General features: G+C 51.5%; 1 protein-coding gene across 5 annotated transcripts in view; it reads right to left on the bottom strand.

The window, feature by feature from the left end:
• LOC141230008 (DNA polymerase theta-like) overlaps positions 1–20032 on the bottom strand; it is a 37363-nt gene that overhangs the window by 5153 nt on the left and 12178 nt on the right. For 3 of the 5 annotated variants that reach the window (XM_073667531.1, XM_073667535.1, XM_073667532.1), the window contains exons 17-30: positions 13801–16172; positions 13553–13699; positions 13291–13481; positions 12319–12559; positions 11937–12130; positions 11524–11661; positions 11267–11441; positions 10479–10599; positions 7059–7165; positions 6754–6938; positions 4528–4639; positions 4176–4300; positions 3443–3590; positions 481–590 (exon numbers count right to left, since the gene is read on the bottom strand). In XM_073667531.1, coding sequence (XP_073523632.1) covers positions 481–590; positions 3443–3590; positions 4176–4300; positions 4528–4639; positions 6754–6938; positions 7059–7165; positions 10479–10599; positions 11267–11441; positions 11524–11661; positions 11937–12130; positions 12319–12559; positions 13291–13481; positions 13553–13699; positions 13801–16172 — 4366 coding nt within the window. The remainder of the gene's footprint in view (positions 1–480; positions 591–3442; positions 3591–4175; positions 4301–4527; positions 4640–6753; positions 6939–7058; positions 7166–10478; positions 10600–11266; positions 11442–11523; positions 11662–11936; positions 12131–12318; positions 12560–13290; positions 13482–13552; positions 13700–13800; positions 16173–20032) is intronic. The other 2 variants (XR_012296634.1, XR_012296639.1) reach the window with 2 other exon arrangements.

Genomic DNA, 20032 nt, shown 5'->3' with positions numbered 1-20032 from the left:
GACCTGGCTCCCACAGTCACCAGACCTGAACCCAATCGAGATGGTTTGGGGTGAGCTGGACCGCAGAGTGAAGGCAAAAGGGCCAACAACTGCTAAGCATCTCTGGGAACTCCTTCAAGATTGTTGGAAGACCATTTCCGGTGACTACCTCTTGAAGCTCATCAAGAGAATGCCAAGAGTGTGCAAAGCAGTCATCAAAGCAAAAGGTGGCTACTTTGAAGAACCTAGAATATAAGACATATTTTCAGTTGTTTCACACTTTTTTGTTAAGTATATAATTCCACATGTGGTAATTCATTGTTTTGATGCCTTCAGTGTGAATGTACAATTTTCAAAGTCATGAAAATACAGAAAAATCTTTAAATGAGAAGGTGTGTCCAAACTTTTGGTCTGTACTGTATATATAAAATACAGCAATGAACATCGGAGCAGTAATCGGGCATCTTGCGGAGCTACAGGGAATAAATAGGGCAGCGATACCTGGATGACATCGTCCTCAGCCGCCTCATACAGCAGCTCATCGTGCAGCTGCAGGATAAAGAAGGCGCCACGTCTTGGAGTAGAAGGGTTTGCTTTTCTTACAGATTGTCCTAAATGTAAAATACAAGAAAAGGTTAAAATCCCCCAGAAATCCCCAGCCAGACCCTCATTGTCCTGTTTCCGTCCCCCAATTCAGCGGCGTCGATGTGGAAAAATTGCTGCAAAGTCAGAAGCTTCCAGAATTAGAAGGGTTAATAGTTTATAGTTATTGTCAGGTATTCCACAGCGACGACACCGGGGAGATCACACAATATCTCGCCATGCCGTCACTGTGTTACGGATTTCGTCAGGGATCCGCGAGCACACGGTCCCCACTACTCTCCACCGAGGTATCGGCAAGCGACCAGTGAGAGCATGGCGTCACACCTCCGGATTCCAACGCATGAAATATGTGTTTACGCCCCGTACTGTCACTGTCAGCTTCACGATACTCCGATTATTATTATTTGCTGCCACCATCGTCCAGAAATGAAATATAATACAGGCCTGGGCGGACGCCTGCGTTCTGGCAGCGTATGGCTTCGGGGGAGGGAATGATTACAGGACACAAGAAACAGAACTATTAAACTTTATATTTAATCCAAAAGGGAGGCAGTGTTTAGGAAAAATATATATATATATACACAAGGATTTTACAAAGAGACATTAAAATACATAAGCAGTTACACTAAATAATAAGGATTAAAAGAGGAAACTTACTATACGATCACTGAGATGATTCAATACAGGTGGAGGAGGGGCTACCTAATTTGATTAGACGGTTATCGAACAGGATCCGTTGCTTATAGTCCTTATACCCCTCTGGCAATGAATGAATCTCCAACCTCAGCAAACTATTTTATACTGAAGAGAGAGACCTGCCCACACCTCCCCGTGCTGACATCATGTGTGCTTGGCTCAACCCTTCATGTCATTATTAAAAAACTCTAACTTCTGGGATCCCAGAAGCCCAAAAGTGATACCAAATTTTCTATTATTATGATCTTACCTTCATTTAGAGACCACACATCGCGCCGTTGCGGTCTGCTATTCTGGTTCTTTTGCACTACAGCTCCATGGAAGGGTTTTTGGCTATGAAAAAATGAGCATATAGCTCCTTGGCAGACCCTGCCACTAAAAATATAGGTCCTATTGTTATCAGAATTATGGAACTTCAGTTATTCCATATTTCGTATCGGTGCCGATGAGACCATAGATTTGAGAATCAAACTTCAACAGCTATACGCAAAATACTGCAAGCCTGCATCTAATCAGCCCCTAGGTCTGCCAGTGAGAAAGATGCTCGCATTTCAATTAGGTTGTATCACTTCTTGGCTGGCATTTGTTTGTGTAAGCTATTTTGGCTGGGGGAGATAATTTTCAGGGAGACACTGTAGATTGTCATCTCTGGATAAATACTATAGGAGAGGGGCTTCAGGGGATGGAAGAAAGAATTCTTCAACATTTCTCAATATTTTCCTGACCGTTATTAATTAACAAAATGTAAAGTGAGTGAAGAAAAGAGAAATGCAAATCCTGTCAGCATCTGGTGACTGCCCGTCGCCTCCGTCCTTAGTATCCGGTGACTGCCCGTCCCCTCCATCATCAGTATCCGGTGACTGCCCGTCCCCTCCATCATCAGTATCTGGTGACCGCCCATTGCCAGTATCTGGTGACCGCTTGTCGTCAATATTTGGTAACTGCCCGTCGCCTCCATCATCAGTATCTGGTAACTGCCCGTCCCCTCCATCATCAGTATCTGGTGACCGCCCGTCGCCTCCATCATCAGTATCTGGTGACCGCCCGTCGCCTCCATCATCAGTATCTGGTGATCGCCCGTCGCCTCCATCATCAGTATCTGGTGATCGCCCGTCGCCTCCATCATCAGTATCTGGTGATCGCCCGTCGCCTCCATCATCAGTATCTGGTGATCGCCCGTCGCCTCCATCATCAGTATCTGGTGATCGCCCGTCGCCTCCATCATCAGTATCTGGTGACCGCCCGTCACCTCCATCACTTCTCCTCATCACTTGTACACAGGTTATGGAGAATCTCGGCAGGAGATTGTCCCAAACATCTTGGAGGACTGACCCCAGACCGTCTGTGTATGAGGCTGGTGCGGATCCTTCTGTCTCTTCATGTGATCCCAGACAGACGGGATGATGGGAGATCAGCGCTCTGTAGGGCTGAATCATCACCCCCAGGACTCCTCTTATGAATGACACTGGCTGGATGCTGGGGGTCGTTGTCCGACTGCAGATTAAATTTGGGGGATTTCTCAGACAACGACCCCCAACATCCAGCCAATATCTTTAATGAGGAGGAGTCCTGGGGGTGATGATCCGGCCCCGGAGCCCTGATGTCATCTTCCCGTCTGTTTGCAGCATTTTTCCCACCCGCCGACAATTTTTGCACAGCAGAGTATGGATCCTGTAGGTGACAGCCACAGACTTAATCGCATGGAGGTTGTCACCACCTTCCCTCAGATCATGGTGTATAAATCCCCCCAACCCTCCATGACCCTGGTGTGTCAGTCTTCACTGCTGTTGTATATGCACCAGGAGGCCCAGGCTGAGCGGAGCTGCAGCTGATACCAGGCCATAGCACAGTGTGGCTGGGACATACGGGGTCAGACACTTCCTTCAAACTGCGGTGGATATTTCCGCTCTCTGGTTCGGCGTCAGTGATGGATCCACCAGGAGCCGCTTCTCTCGCCGGTCACATTCATCACGTCTGTGCTGACAGCAAACATAATGGGCAGCGACCCGCCAGCCGATCACGTGACTCCGCGGAGCGGCAGCCGCCAGCGATCCCGACTCAAGGTCATTTCTATCAACTGCTCGGACTCCAGTGTTTAACCCACTAAATCCAGTACCGTAAGACGAACATTTAAGGGGCCGTCGTTCATACCCGGACCACTCACCTTTAAGCCGGGCCAGCGGCCGGTGCCCGTGGGACTTGGGCTCGCTGGGGAAGGCCTCCTCCAGGCGGCTCTGGATGTTGACTGTGGCAGTTTTGACTATGTCGGCCGCGGACCCCTGCACGGTCGTGTTCACAGCCTGGCGCTCGGCCTGAAACAGACGCGACACCTCGCACCGTCATTCCCATGGCGCAGATTCACACATTACTCTGTTTCTATAACAGGTAAAACCGCGGTGGAGGCGGCAGACGTCTGGTCCTATGTCATAAGATCGATCGCCGCCGAATAGAAGGCAGCGCTGCCTCCAATCCCTCTCCATGTCTAAGGTGTCTGCTTGCTGTCAGTGAATGAGAATCCTTATGTTTAGAGGCTGAAGACCCATCACAAGAATCCTTCCCACCGGACGATAACTGATCCGAAGAACGCTCGTTACCGATAATTGGCCCAAAGAAACTTCAATGGCCTGAAAACCGGAAGTTAGTCAGCTGATTGTTTCCGTGGAAATCAGCATTGGTTGGCAGCACATCTGCTCTTGTGCTTCCGAGGACTAACAATCAATGGACCGGCCGAGCGTTCATGGACTCGTTATATGGCCGGACGGCGCTGGTCTTGGCCTGAATCTCCCCTGTAATCTCCGATCCATCGGCCCCGAGTGCAGAACCGGACAGAGGCTTCTACTGCTGGTTAGCGCTGACACACTGTAGCAAACCTGCCCCGTAACCGCAGGAGCACTCACATGAGCCTTTGCGTGGTGATTTGCGTTCTTGATGGCGGGAAGGTACCGGCGCCGGCCCAGGATGGTCTGCACGAAGCCTCTGGCAGCGCAATTCTTCACCGTCTCCTTGAGAAACCGCTGAATTCCTGGAAATATAAAGAGCGATGGAACCGCAGCTCCTCACAAAACGGCTCGTTACTGCAGCAGGGGAAGGAGATAAGCGGGTCTACAGATCTGGCCACCGCTTATCTCAAGGGTTTATCAGGTTGAAATCCAATGACTGATCCCACTCAAACTGAAGGCAAAACTCAAAATAGGCGGCCGCTGCATGAGCGGCAGAAAAGCCGCAGGCGCCGCTCATCTCCGCTCTCACCGGTGTATCGGGTCTTGAATGATTCGATGTAGCAGGCGGCGTCCTCCTCCCTGACGCCCATCTGCTCGCTCAGCGACTTCGCTCCCATTCCATAAATGATCCCGTAACAAATCTACAAGATGAAAAGAGAAATCAGCAACGACCCGAACCGCGATGTAACCCGGGAAGAGAACGGTGCGAAAAGGAGCGCTGCTGCCCGACCGGCAACCTCCTCATAGACTCTGCGTGTCAGTTACCATTCCCAAAACCGCTGCTTGCTGTCAGTTCATATAAACTTCAGTAGGCAAAACCCCCTTCTGGCCCTGTCCTGATCACTCACCTGATGTTTCCTTACAATGTATCAGGATTCAAACAGGAAAAAGAGCAGTGAAACCTGGGCGCTGCCGCAGAGCGCAGACGAGAGAGCGCAGACGAGAGAGCGCAGACGAGAGAGCGCAGACGAGAGAGCGCAGACGAGAGAGCGCAGACGAGAGAGCGCAGACGAGAGAGCGCAGACGAGAGAGCGCAGACGAGAGAGCGCAGACGAGAGAGCGCAGACGAGAGAGCGCAGACGAGAGAGCAGGCTCTCTGGATCTCTATTCACACAAGGCGTTTCTACTCCTTCATCAGGTATAGGAAGTTATAAAGAGCCTCCTCCTTACACACAGCTAAAAACAATCCAGAATTAACACCAACAGTTTATACAAATCACAAATGTAAAATCTGCTGCAGCGAAAGACAATTTGTTATAAATAAATGTGAATTATGTCGAGTAAATGTGAGGTCTTAAAAGAAAATAAATACAAATTTCAATAAAAATTCCTCTTTCTTCCCTCCTAAAAAATATTGGAAGGAAAAAAGTATATATATAATTAATATTTGTGGATCTGCTAGAACTTGGAGACCCCGTCTTGCGTTTTCAATGGTTTCATTTAACCCTTCAGGAGCCAGTGTGGATAGTTGGGTCTCTGGCTTTATTCGTTTCTGATATCCATTGATAACGTGCTCCGGTAAAGGTTCTAGTATTTGGGGTCCGGTTTAGCTTTCGGGTTCACTCATACGGTCATATAATCCATCATGGGGGAGAATCGGCCCAGTTATGCTAATGACACTCGGCTCAGACGCTGATCAGAGAAGGATCCCAGTGTCATCCGAGTGTCTCGTAATTTCTCCATCTTCTCCATTCTCTGAGTCTGTGGATATTGCACTGCACTCGGATGACACCAGAGTGCAGTCCGATGATTCACATGCATAGACTTGTATGGGTGCGTGGTTCATTCCCTCTTTTTGATATTCTATCTATGTTTCCTCTACAATGAAGAGGTCGTGTCGTCCCCACATCCCGTAGATCACAATGGACGTTCCACAATTAGGAATCTGATTAACACGGAGTCACTCCGGCCTCACCGAATCCTCCGCTTTATAATCAGCCATTACATTTAGGATCGCCGCACCGGAGACAAGGAGAATCCCCCCGGCCTGAGTGTTATTAGTCATTGGTTTGATACTAGTGGGGGGCTACATGATTTTTGAAAGTCATATCTCTCCAGAAAATGACCCTCAAAATTTTGGGGGTAGAACCTTTGACAGTAAAAGGGTCACTCTGAATATTGGACCAATGTTAGGAGACCGCAGATCTGACCGATTTCAATCTGCCGTCACCAGGCTCAGACTTCATCTGCTCTCGTCTCCCTTTACTGGTGTTTTTTTATTACATTTTTCTTGGTTTTTTTCTCATTTCGATTGCTTGAGATTCTTGTGCGATTAAAAGCATCTTTAAGAATATTTTTATCAGATGACGGAGTCAACCCAACTTCGAAACACGTTGTAGAGAACATGCACCCTCGTCTACACTCTGCGGCAGCGCCCGGGAGTCACCGCTCTTTTTGCTGTTTGGTTTGAATACGCTTCACCCCCAGCAGAGGTCGGGGGCAGAGGTCGGGGGCAGCCCTTCATTCTTACCAGTAGAGTTGCGCCACATCCCAGGCAGGGGACACACAATCCTTTGCTCGCTGGGGTCTTATATTGGGGGTAACACCTGCAGCCTTTTCATTACAATGTATCAGCGGAGGTGAGAGCCATTGGCCCTGAATCTAGGCCAGGACACAGTTGTGTGGCTGTTACACTGTAACAAACCTTCAGCTGTTATAATAGTATTCCTATCAGATCCAGACCAGAGAGTCGCCTCCTTTCTCCAGCACAGGAAGACATATAAATACAATTTATGGGGTCCCGTTTCGGGGTCACCTGTTTGGCCTGCTGCCTCAGGCTGTCCGTCACCGCGTCCGGCTCCATCATCTTCCACTCGGCTGCGATGCTCCTGAAGACGTCGGAGCCGCTGTTCAGCACTTGGATGAGGCGACGATCCCGGGATAAGTGAGCGAGAATCCGCAGCTCCAGCTGAGAGTAATCTGCTGCCAGGATCATCCCTCCTGCAGGGGGCACAAGACCCGATATGAGCGTCTGTCCGCCACCGCCGGACCCCCCACACCGCACTCAGCCGTGAGACATTTATAGGAGCGACCTGAGCAAAGCGACCCAGGCAGAGTTACCTGCAAACGGGACGAAGGCGTGCCGCATACTGACCAGGAACGACAGCCCCCTCTCCTCCCGGAGAGGACCCGCCGGCACCAGCGCCCCGGGGAGGGTCTTCTTACACCTAAAATCAGCAACATCCAGAGAAGTAATATCACAAACCCATCCCTCACAACAGAGCCCCCCCAGGGCATAGCAGAGCCCCCCTCAGTAGAGGGAGAGCCCCCTCCCCCAAAGACACAGCAGAGCCCCCCCCAGGGCACAGCAGAGCCCCCCTCCCCACAAGACACAGCAGAGCTCTCCCCCCCAGGGCACAGCAGAGCCCCCCTCAGTAGAGGGAGAGCCCCCTCCCCACAAGACACAGCAGAGCTCTCCCCCAGTACACAGCAGCAGAGCCCCCCCAGGGCACAGCAGAGTCCCCCTCAGTAGAGGGAGAGCCCCCTCCCCACAAGACACGGCAGAGCCCCCCCCTCCAGGGCACAGTAGAGCCCCCTCCCCACAAGACACGGCAGAGCCCCCCTCCCCAGGGCACAGCAGAGCCCCCCTCAGTAGAGGGAGAGCCCCCTCCCCACAAGACACGGCAGAGCCCCCCCCCCAGGGCACAGCAGAGCCCCCCTCAGTAGAGGGAGAGCCCCCTCCCCACAAGACACGGCAGAGCCCCCCTCCCCAGGGCACAGCAGAGCCCCCCTCAGTAGAGGGAGAGCCCCCTCCCCCAAAGACACAGCAGAGCTCTCCCCCCCAGGGCACAGCAGAGCCCCCCTCAGTAGAGGGAGAGCCCCCCTCAGTAGAGGGAGAGCCCCCCTCCCCACAAGACACGGCAGAGCCCCCCCCAGGGGACAGCAGAGCCCCCCTCAGTAGAGGGAGAGCCCCCTCCCCACAAGACACAGCAGAGCTCTCCCCCCCAGGGCACAGCAGAGCCCCCCTCAGTAGAGGGAGAGCTCCCACCCCCAAAGACACAGCAGAGCTCTCCCCCAGGGCACAGCAGAGCCCCCCTCAGTAGAGGGAGAGCCCCCTCCCCCCAAGACACAGCAGAGCTCTTCCCACCAGGGCACAGCAGAGCCCCCCTCAGTAGAGGGAGAGCCCCCTCCCCACAAGACACAGCAGAGCTCTCCACCCCAGGGCACAGCAGAGCCCCCCTCAGTAGAGGGAGAGCCCCCTCCCCACAAGACACAGCAGAGCCCCCCCCCCAGGGCACAGCAGAGCCCCCCTCAGTAGAGGGAGAGCCCCCTCCCCCAAAGACACAGCAGAGCCCCCCCCCAGGGCACAGCAGAGCCCCCCTCAGTAGAGGGAGAGCCCCCTCCCCCAAAGACACAGCAGAGCTCCCCCCCCCAGGGCACAGCAGAGCCCCCTCCCCCAAAGACACAGCAGAGCCCCCTTCAGTAGAGGGAGAGCCCCCCTCCCCACAAGACACAGCAGAGCTCTCCCCCAGGGCACAGCAGAGCCCCCCTCAGTAGAGGGAGAGCCCCCTCCCCACAAGACACAGCAGAGCTCCCCCCCAGGGCACACAGAGCCCCCCTCAGTAGAGGGAGAGCCCCCCTCCCCCAAAGACACAGCAGAGCTCCCCCCCACAGGGCACAGCAGAGCCCCCTTCAGTAGAGGGAGAGCCCCCCTCCCCACAAGACACAGCAGAGCTCCCCCCCAGGGCACACAGAGCCCCCCTCAGTAGAGGGAGAGCCCCCCTCCCCCAAAGACACAGCAGAGCTCCCCCCCCCAGGGCACACAGAGCCCCCCTCAGTAGAGGGAGAGCCCCCCTCCCCACAAGACACAGCAGAGCTCTCCCCCAGGGCACAGCAGAGCCCCCCTCAGTAGAGGGAGAGCCCCCTCCCCACAAGACACAGCAGAGCTCCCCCCCAGGGCACAGCAGAGCCCCCCTCAGTAGAGGGAGAGCCCCCTCCCCCAAAGACACAGCAGAGCTCCCCCCCCAGGGCACAGCAGAGCCCCCCTCAGTAGAGGGAGAGTCCCCTCCCCACAAGACACAGCAGAGCTCCCCCCCAGGGCACAGCAGAGCCCCGCTCAGTAAAGAGAGAGCCCCCTCCCCACAAGACACAGCAGAGCTCCCCCCCAGGGCACAGCAGAGCCACCCTCAGTAGAGGGGGAGCCCCCCTCCCCACAAGACACAGCAGAGCTCTCCCCCAGGGCACAGCAGAGCCCCCCTCAGTAGAGGGAGAGCCCCCTCCCCCAAAGACACAGCAGAGCCCCCCCCCCCAGGGCACAGCAGAGCCCCCCTCAGTAGAGGGAGAGCCCCCTCCCCCAAAGACACAGCAGAGCCCCCTCCCCCAAAGACACAGCAGAGCTCCCCCCCCCAGGGCACAGCAGAGCCCCCTTCAGTAGAGGGAGAGCCCCCTCCCCCAAAGACACAGCAGAGCCCCCCCCCCCAGGGCACAGCAGAGCCCCCCTCAGTAGAGGGAGAGCCCCCTCCCCCAAAGACACAGCAGAGCCCCCTCCCCCAAAGACACAGCAGAGCTCTCCCCCAGGGCACAGCAGAGCCCCCCTCAGTAGAGGGAGAGCCCCCTCCCCACAAGACACAGCAGAGCTCCCCCCCAGGGCACACAGAGCCCCCCTCAGTAGAGGGAGAGCCCCCCTCCCCCAAAGACACAGCAGAGCTCCCCCCCCAGGGCACACAGAGCCCCCCTCAGTAGAGGGAGAGCCCCCTCCCCCAAAGACACAGCAGAGCTCTCCCCCCCCCCCCAGGGCACAGCAGAGCCCCCCTCAGTAGAGGGAGAGTCCCCTACCCACAAGACACAGCAGAGCTCCCCCCCAGGGCACAGCAGAGCCCCGCTCAGTAAAGAGAGCCCCCTCCCCCACAAGACACAGCAGAGCTCCCCCCCCAGGGCACAGCAGAGCCACCCTCAGTAGAGGGGGAGCCCCCCTCCCCACAAGACACAGCAGAGCTCTCCCCCCCAGGGCACAGCAGAGCCCCCCTCAGTAGAGGGAGAGCCCCCTCCCCCCAAGACACAGCAGAGCTCTCCCCCAGGGCACAGCAGAGCCCCCCTCAGTAGAGGGAGAGCCCCCCTCCCCACAAGACACAGCAGAGCTCCCCCCCAGGGCACAGCAGAGCCCCCCTCAGTAGAGGGAGAGCCAAGACACGGCAGAGCTCCCCCACAGTACACAGCAGATGGGCCACAGACGGTCATAAATCATCAGCACCCCCATCATCCAGCTCCAGGGAACACTTTCTAATATACGCTCTCTGCTTGGTTTCAGTGACTGGAGACATCTACTATGCATCCGGTCGGGCGGCGTCCTCATACAGCTGCGGGTTTGTTACAATGGATTAGTAAAAGATCTACACAGATACACTGTACCAACCCTGCAGCTGTGTGAGCAGGACAAGGTAAGTTTTCAGCCTCTAAAACAATAGGGACGTTGCAGCTTATGACAGACGCCGACACCGGAGAGCCCCTATAACCGTGCGGATGATGAGGGTCTTCACCTACCTCTGCTTGGAGAAGGCGGACGCTCCCTGAGACGGGGGGCTCTCCCCAACCAGACGCGGCATTTCTATCTCAAAGTCTTTGGGAACATTCTGGATATTCGGCTCAGTGAAGCTGATGCGGCCTGGAACAGGAGAAACGTCAGGAGGACGAGATACCCCACCCCGCGGCCCCCAACTTCCCTGGTGCCCCCCAGCTTCACCATCCACCCCAACCTTCTTCATCACCACCATCTCTGCGTCCGTAAACTTCTTCATCGCTGCCCCCACAATGTAACCACTGCTGTATTAATCTTCTTAAACGCCGACCCATAAACCATCACCGCTGCCCCCGGTCCCGCCAGCACCATCGCTGCCCCCTGATCCCATCAAGCACCATCGCTGCCCCCGGTCCCGCCAGCATCATCGCTGCCCCCTGATCCCATCAAGCACCATCGCTGCTCCCCGGTCCCGCCAGCACCATCGCTGCCCCCGGTCCCGCCAGCACCATCGCTGCCTCCTGATCCCTGATCCCATCAAGCACCATCGCTGCCCCCGGTCCCACCAGCACCATCGCTGGCCTCTGATCCCTGATCCCATCAAGCACCATCGCTGCTCCCCGGTCCCACCAGCACCATCGCTGGCCCCCAGCAAAGTTGCTGCCCCCCAGTCCCATCGCTGGCCCCCAACACCATTGCTGCCCCCAGCCCACCAGCCCCATTGCTGGCCCCTTGGTCCCACCAGCACTATCACTGCCCCCCAGTCTCACCTCCACTTCTGCATCGGGGGCAGCTCATGACACTCCATCTGTACCTGTGGCGGTGTGAGTCTGGGACATGGGGTAGATCCGCTCCATGCCCAGACCCTGGCAGAAGCTCTTCTCCCGCTGCAGTGGGTACACCACCTTGGTCATAGCGTTGGTGATCCGCTTCCACTCCAGGAGGAGTCCGGGCAGAGGATGCAGCAGCTTCAACTTCTCCAAAACATCCTGGAAAGAAAGAAAATCACTGCTGCCCCGAGGCCCTGAATACGGGGGAGCCCCGGAAGAGGAAGGGGGGGGGGGGTGGTACCTTTGTGGTGCTGAACTGCTTGCTGAGTCGGACTCTGTTCCCATTCAGCGCCGGCCGCCTGGTGTAACCCAGCGTCTTCTTGTTCCCGGGACCCTTCAGGTCACCATTGGGGGGCAGTTTAAGTTCAATAAACAGAACCTAAAAAAGAGCAACCCGGAGACACGGCACCATTATCTGATCCCATACTGCAGTCACATCCAGAGCTGCATTCAGAATGTTGATGATCGCTCAACCTTCCGCAGGAAGGATAACACATCACAGCAGAATAGTGACTGCAGCTCTGGAGGTGACTGGAGGATAAGACATGATGTAACCGCAGAATAGTGACCGCAGCTCTGGAAGTGACTGGAGGATAAGATACATTATATATTAGCGGGGTTGTATAGATTTGTGTGGCGCTGATGTCTCTGTACCTGGGCGACGTCATCAGGGCTGGTGAGGGAGAAGCTGTGCCCGGCTAGCTGGTACGCCTGGGCCTCGATCTCGTCCAGCTTTGCCTGCATGATGTGTTTCTGGGTCTCACACTCCTCTGTACTGAAGCCGATGCCATTCAGCTCCAGCAGAGCCAGGCAGTAGTGTGTGGGCATCTCCACCCTGCTGAAGACCCCTGTAGGACAGAGCAGACGTCAGCCCCGGACCCCCAGCAGGACAGAGCAGACATTGGTCCCGGACTACCCGCAGGACAGAGAAGACGTCGGCCCCGGACCCCCCAAAGGACAGAGAAGACGTCAGCCCCGGAACCCCCAAAGGACAGGGTAGATGTCGGCGTGGACCCTTGGGCTGAGGATCTCGTACCTCGCAGATTCTCCTTCTCCAGTAATCCGTGTAAGGTGCCCATGATGCTGTAGACGAGGACGCTCTCTATGGCGGCCCGATACCGTCCGGACTGTTCACTGCTGGTGCTGAGGCCCAGGCTCTGCACACCCTGACCGCTGCTTACCCCGTCCAGCAGGGGGAGCTCTTGTGGGAGGAAGTTGGCCGCCATGTTGTGAAGTGTTCGCTCCTTGGAGCTTGGATCTAGTAACCAGCAAGCGACCTGCAAAACAAGACCCAAAAGCAAGAGACCCCCAGAAATCACGCAGCAGCCATGTCTGACAGAGTCCAGTCCATCCTGTACCAGCAGCTCTGGATGTGACTAGAGCACAAGTTACACATCATTGATCTGGTCGCATTATGGCGGCTGATTATGGCTCCGGTCCCGACATCCCCTGGTGATATCATCGCCTCCTGCCGCGGCGGCCGGTTAATCGTTAGCCAGTTAATTACCTGCAGATCGTCGTGTCCTGATAATCCCATCACTGATAAGCTGCTCAGACCTAATCCTGAAATAAATCCAGAGAGCCGGCGCCGCTCGTCCTGGAGATGACACCCGAGGCGACAACACGGGGAAGATCCCCAACACCTCCGAGGAGGGGACGATAAAGGGAGCGGCAGATGTATCCACACCCAACAATAGGTCCGGGTATGAAAATCACAGGCACATTCTCCAGTAACGTGATACTGTCCTACAGAAGCAGCGCCACCCATGTCTCGAGGTTGTATGTGGTATTACAGCTCAGCCACATTCACTCAATGCAGCGGTAAAACCAAACACAACCAAGACAGATGCGGCGCTGATCCTACAAGAAAGGCAACGCATTAAAAAAATGAACAACCCCTTTAAAGAGAATCCAAATCACAGTTGTCTGTACCCTACACCTTAGTACACGGCTTGGCCCCCGGCGCCACCCTACGCACCTCCTTACGCATCTCGGCCCCCATCGTTACCTTTGGGTCCTGGAAGTGTCCAGTGATGGAGGCCCCACAGCTCAGGACCAGAGCCTTGTACTGCTCGATGAAGTTATACATGATGACCTCCGGGGGGCGCTTCTGCTGCAATGTGGGCTGCAGGGACAGCAGTCGCTCGCTGACGGACAGGTTCTGGTCTAGCGGAGGAGGGGCCAGGCTGGAGCTTATGTCTGTAAGGAGAGGACCCCAGGGTTTATAGACGCCTGCACCAAGTCACCAGGTATTATACTCTGCGTCGTACCTGAGCAGTCCTGCTGCCTCTGTAGGGACAGGTAATAGGCGTCCTTCCCTCCCCAGCACACGGCCAGGCCCACCAGCAGCACGTCGTCCCACCCTGGGATGGAGAGGCCGTCATCTTCCTTGGCTTGTTCCTGTTGCGGTGATGGTACTAAAGTGTGGGGGGAAAAAATACAGATTACATCACCGGTGCACACAGCGGCCGCCCTCCATTACCTTGAATGAGACCACGATGAACCTACAGACATTCACCTTGCTTAAACCTCCCACCGATGCATGACCTGGACGAGGACGCCCTGGATCTCCGCTCACAGGCCAAAGATAGCGAGAACGATGTCTGGCTCCTCCATTCCTGAAGGAACGTCTGGAACAAGGCGACGTCGCTGGCCACATCGATGATGCTGAACCCCTGAGAGCTGCATGGAGGATGAGGCGAGGATAAGTCCTGGGACAACTGCAAGGAGAAGTCCTGGGCAATAATGGAGGCCTCTCGGTTGTCCCCCGCCACATCCAGAACTTCCCCTCGTGACCCAAACAAGTCATCCACGTCCTGCGACAGGAAGCTCAGGCTGCCCAGCGAGTCCAGTCTTGGCCTCTTGGTGCCAGATTTTATGGAGGACATGCCAATCACTCGTGACGTACAAGCACTCGGAGGAGTGGGGAGAACCAGCTCCAATCCGCTCTCCAGCCTGGAGTTGGGTTTTTGGTCACTATCAGGAGCTGCATTTGGGGTAGAGTTACGGTGGGTGACCTCTGAATAACGAGAGTTGGCAGGGGTAGTGAGCAGGACGCAGTTAGTATCTGGACAGTGGGGTCTCTCTCTGCAGATGGTCCTCGTGTCTTGCTTCGAGTCAGAACGGACATTCGTGGTGACATTCGGCCACTGTTCTAAAATATCCTCCATTCCTTGAGTCAAACTAAACGATAGGTCGTCCCAGTCCGACACGATCTTCACAGTCTCCACGTTGTCCCCTCTCTCCACCGTGGGAGTCGGGAATTTTGTTTCTATCTTGGGCGGTTGTTCCACGTGATCTAGAACCTCAACCATCTGGAAGGAATCGAGCTGAGAGAACAGGATCGACCCTTCGTCGTATCTCACATCTCGTGGCTTCTCCTGAGAAGCCTCAGTCTTATCCTTCTCGCTATCAGATGGAGGAGGAGGAGGAGGAGGAGGAGGAGGGTCAGGCTCCTCGAGTTTGGAGCCAAAATTTAGATCATCATTGAAGCTGTCGAATAGGAAGCTGCCACTCATGTTCAGGCTGCTGTCTGTTGCCTCGCGACCCCGGTCTGAGGAGGAGTCTTGCTTTGGAGGAGACGCTACGCGAGAGTCTGGACCCTGCTGTTTGCTCTTCAACTGCGTTTGGCAGGACTGGAACAAGGCCTGAAGTTGTGTGTCGCTGAGGGACAGGTCACCTCCTGCCGGCCACTTGAGGTGGGGATCCGGTGACTTTTTTGTAGAATTCTCCACTTTATATTTTAATTGTTCCTGATTTGGATCCTCCACATTCGCAGGCGTCTCCCCCTGACACCCCAGGATCGGCTCATTCGTGGGTAGAGCCTCTGCCATGGTCACTTCTGTACCCTTCTCTTCCTCTCTCCTGCTTTCGGACGGCAGATGCTGCAGAATTAACTTCTCCGTTTGGGTATCCAGCTGTAAACTGTCCTCAAAGGTCCTGGATGCCACATAGAAGTCAGGAGAAAGACAACAGGCAGGCGAGGCGGCAGGGCCCGCTGGAGGGTCCACTGTGGATTTAGAAGCTTCGCTGTTTTGGGGACTTGTCGCAGTGTTGTTGGGGATAATCACAGGAACATCGCTCATCACTGCGGAGGGATCCTCATTGTTGGGTCGTAAGGAGATATCGGTCACCCGGGCAGCAGGACAAGGATGTATAGTTGGAATACTGAATGCGGGGGCATCTGAGCTCCCTGCTGATATTCCATCGGGCCCATCCTTCGCTGTAGGGTCTTTGACATTCTTGTCCTTTGATGGTGGATCTTCACCGAGCGGCTGGGCATCTGCCACATGTTCCTTTTCTTCATTACATGTAGATGTGACACCAACAGCAGCATTGCCAAGGTGACCGTAATCTTGGCATTTAATGGCCGCACTCATCGCCCCAGAGGTTATAGATTCGGCCCCAGTTCCCGGACTACTAATCACCAATTCTCGGCTAATAACCCTTCCCGTCCCAGGACACTTTCCTAAAATTTCGGGGTTGTTCTCTTTATCTTTCACCACAATGCTTTCTGTGCTCGGCTCCCGGTGCCCGGCACATGTGGCACCTGAGGAATGTGCAATAGTAGCCGTCTCCATTCTCCTCAGCTCAGGAGCTGCTCTCTCTGAATTCAGGGAAGGGTTAACCTCGGCGGTCGGGGGCTTCTCTTGCTGCTCGGTGGAGGATTCGGAGCTTGTGTCCAGAGATGACCCAGACTCTAAGGTTGTATCTGGACTCCAGCGGATCCCCATCAGAGCCAGATCCTCCTTCAGGAGCCTCCGTGCCTCCTCCACGATGAGCTCTGCCGCCTCTTGCTCCGTCAGGCCCTTTCTCCCAGAAATCCAGATGCATCGAGCAGCTCGGCGCTCCTGGGCGGCTTCCTCGTCTTCATCTACAGCTCGGCGGGTACTGAGGAAAAAAAAAAAAAAGAAGAAATGAGTAGCAAAAAAAATACAATAATGACATCCAGAGCTGCAATCACAATTCTGCTGTGCTGCTGTGCTCTTGGATAAACCTCAATTTTGCCCCCTGCGAATTCACATTTTTGCACCGGGATCAAAATTGTCATCCGATAGGCAAATAGTATGGAAATTCTGTGCTGCATTGCAAGGGATGTAGTGAATACAGAATTATGAATGCAGCTCCGGAGGCGATTTCGGTATAAGATCGGAAGTAAATTGAGATCAATGAAGAAAAGTAAAACATTTATAAACTTAGAAACTGGATTTAATTAGTGAAATAATGTTAATCGGAGGAGTGCGACATGCGCCAACCTCTGGGGAGCAATATGGCGGCTCACGCTTCTAATTAATCTCTCCAGCCAATAAGTGTTTTGTAAATCATGAAAATGAAATTCTGCAATTATCCTGGATTTGGAGATAATCCCCGGCAGATCAGGACGTGCAGAAACATATTAACCGCGTCCCCCTGTTAATTACACGGCTGAAGAACGTCACGAGCTGCGGATCGGGACCCCCGTCACCGAGATACAGGAGGCTGGGACGAGATTATTAGAGAGGACCATCTGCAGCATCGAGTCGCGTCCCCAGTCACTGCCGTAGTGCGTATGCAGCTCTCAGCGGAGGGATATAGCCCCAATTATGCAGCAGGACGTAGGAGCCGCCGCCGTGCACATCCCTGTGCCTGTAATTAAAACTTCCAGTTACAACAGCTGGAGATCTCCTGCGAGACATAACGCAAGAAACAAGGAGCGGGAGGGGAGCGGAATAACACCGACAGCCCTCGACACTGAGGACGAAAAAACTGAGGGTAGAGAAACAGTACGGAAGATATAAAACCCCCTGAAGATGGAGCAGCCTTTGTATCCACAGACAACAATGTTATATCAGTTCTATTCTTGTACATAGGAGCAGTATTATAGTAGTTATATTCTTGTACATAGGGGCAGTATTATAGTAGTTATATTCTTGTACATAGGAGCAGTATTATAGTAGTTATATTCTTGTACATCGGGGTAGTATTATAGTAGTTATATTCTTGTACATGGGGGCAGTATTATAGTAGTTATATTCTTGTACATAGGGGGCAGTATTATAGTAGTTATATTCTTGTACATAGGGGGCAGTATTATAGTAGTTATATTCTTGTACATAGGGGGCAGTATTATAGTAGTTATATTCTTGTACATAGGGGGCAGTATTATAGTAGTTATATTCTTGTACATAGGGGGCAGTATTATAGTAGTTATATTCTTGTACATAGGGGGCAGTATTATAGTAGTTATATTCTTGTACATAGGGGGCAGTATTATAGTAGTTATATTCTTGTACATAGGGGGCAGTATTATAGTAGTTATATTCTTGTACATAGGGGGCAGTATTATAGTAGTTATATTCTTGTACATAGGGGGCAGTATTATAGTAGTTATATTCTTGTACATAGGGGCAGTATTATAGTAGTTATATTCTTGTACATAGGAGCAGTATTATAGTAGTTATATTCTTGTACATAGGAGCAGTATTATAGTAGTTATATTCTTGTACATAGGGGGCAGTATTATAGTAGTTATATTCTTGTACATAGGGGCAGTATTATAGTAGTTATATTCTTGTACATAGGAGCAGTATTATAGTAGTTATATTCTTGTACATAGGAGCAGTATTATAGTAGTTATATTCTTGTACATAGGAGCAGTATTATAGTAGTTATATTCTTGTACATAGGGGTAGTATTATAGTAGTTATATTCTTGTACATAGGGGCAGTATTATAGTAGTTATATTCTTGTACATAGGGAGCAGTATTATAGTAGTTATATTCTTGTACATAGGGAGCAGTATTATAGTAGTTATATTCTTGTATATAGGGAGCAGTATTCTAGCAGTTATATTCCTGTACATAGGAGCAGTATTCTAGCAGTTATATTCTTGTATATAGGGGCAGTATTCTAGCAGTTATATTCTTGTATATAGGGGCAGTATTCTAGCAGTTATATTCTTGTATATAGGGGCAGTATTATAGCAGTTATATTCTTGTACAAAGGGAGCAGTATTATAGTAGTTATATTCTTGTACATAGGGGGCAGTATTATAGTAGTTGATATTCTTGTACATAGGAGCAGTATTATAGTAGTTATATTCTTGTACATAGAGGGCAGTATCATAGTAGTTATATTCTTGTGCATAGGGCAGTATTATAGTAGTTATATTCTTGCACATAGGGGGCAGTATTATAGTAGTTATATTCTTGTACATAGGGGTAGTATTATAGTAGTTATATTCTTGTACTAGGGGGCAGTATAATAGTAGTTATATTCTTGTATATAGGGGCAGTATAATAGTAGTTATATTCTTGTACATAGAGAGCAGTATTATAGTAGTTATATTCTTGTACTAGGGGGCAGTATAATAGTAGTTATATTCTTGTACACAGGAGCAGTATTATAGTAGTTATATTCTTGTACATAGGGGGCAGTATAATAGTAGTTATATTCTTGTACATAGGGGCAGTATTATAGTAGTTATATTCTTGTACATAGGGGGCAGTATTATAGTAGTTATATTCTTGTACATGGGGGCAGTATTATAGTAGTTATATTCTTGTACATGGGGCAGTATCATAGTAGTTATATTCTTGTACATAGGAGCAGTATTATAGTAGTTATATTCTTGTACATGGGGGCAGTATTATAGTAGTTATATTCTTGTACATGGGGGCAGTATTATAGTAGCTATATTCTTGTACATAGGAGCAGTATTATAGTAGTTATATTCTTGTACATAGAGGGCAGTATCATAGTAGTTATATTCTTGTACATAGAGGGCAGTATCATAGTAGTTATATTCTTGTACATAGAGGGCAGTATCATAGTAGTTATATTCTTGCGCATAGGGCAGTATCATAGTAGTTTTATTCTTGCACATAGGGGGCAGTATTATAGTAGTTATATTCTTGCACATAGGGGGCAGTATTATAGTAGTTATATTCTTGCACATAGGGGGCAGTATTATAGTAGTTATATTCTTGTACATAGGGGTAGTATTATAGTAGTTATATTCTTGTACATAGGGGGCAGTATTATAGTAGTTATATTCTTGTACATAGGGGTAGTATTATAGTAGTTATATTCTTGTACATAGGGGGCAGTATTCTAGTAGTTATATTCTGTACATATGGGGCAGTATTATAGTAGTTATATTCTTGTACATAGGAGCAGTATTATAGTAGTTATATTCTTGTACATAGGAGCAGTATTATAGTAGTTATATTTTTGTACATAGGGGGCAGTATTATAGTAGTTATATTCTTGTACATAGGGGGCAGTATTATAGTAGTTATATTCTTGTACATAGGGGGCAGTATTATAGTAGTTATATTCTTGTACATAGGGGGCAGTATTATAGTAGTTATATTCTTGTACATAGGGAGCAGTATTATAGTAGTTATATTCTTGTATATAGGGGGCAGTATTCTAGCAGTTATATTCCTGTACATAGGAGCAGTATTATAGTAGTTATATTCTTGTACATAGGAGCAGTATTATAGCAGTTATATTCTTGTATATAGGGGCAGTATTCTAGCAGTTATATTCTTGTATATAGGGGCAGTATTATAGTAGTTATATTCTTGTACATAGGGAGCAGTATTATAGTAGTTATATTCTTGTACATATGGGCAGTATTATAGTAGTTATATTCTTGTATATAGGGGGCAGTATTCTAGCAGTTATATTCCTGTACATAGGAGCAGTATTATAGTAGTTATATTCTTGTACATAGGAGCAGTATTATAGCAGTTATATTCTTGTAC

The sequence above is a fragment of the Phyllobates terribilis genome, unplaced genomic scaffold, assembly GCF_046119375.1.
Source record: "Phyllobates terribilis strain yellow unplaced genomic scaffold, ASM4611937v1 Scaffold_2__4_contigs__length_985480577, whole genome shotgun sequence".
NCBI lineage: Eukaryota > Metazoa > Chordata > Amphibia > Anura > Dendrobatidae > Phyllobates > Phyllobates terribilis.
This window is presented reverse-complemented; position numbering and strand designations above follow the sequence as displayed.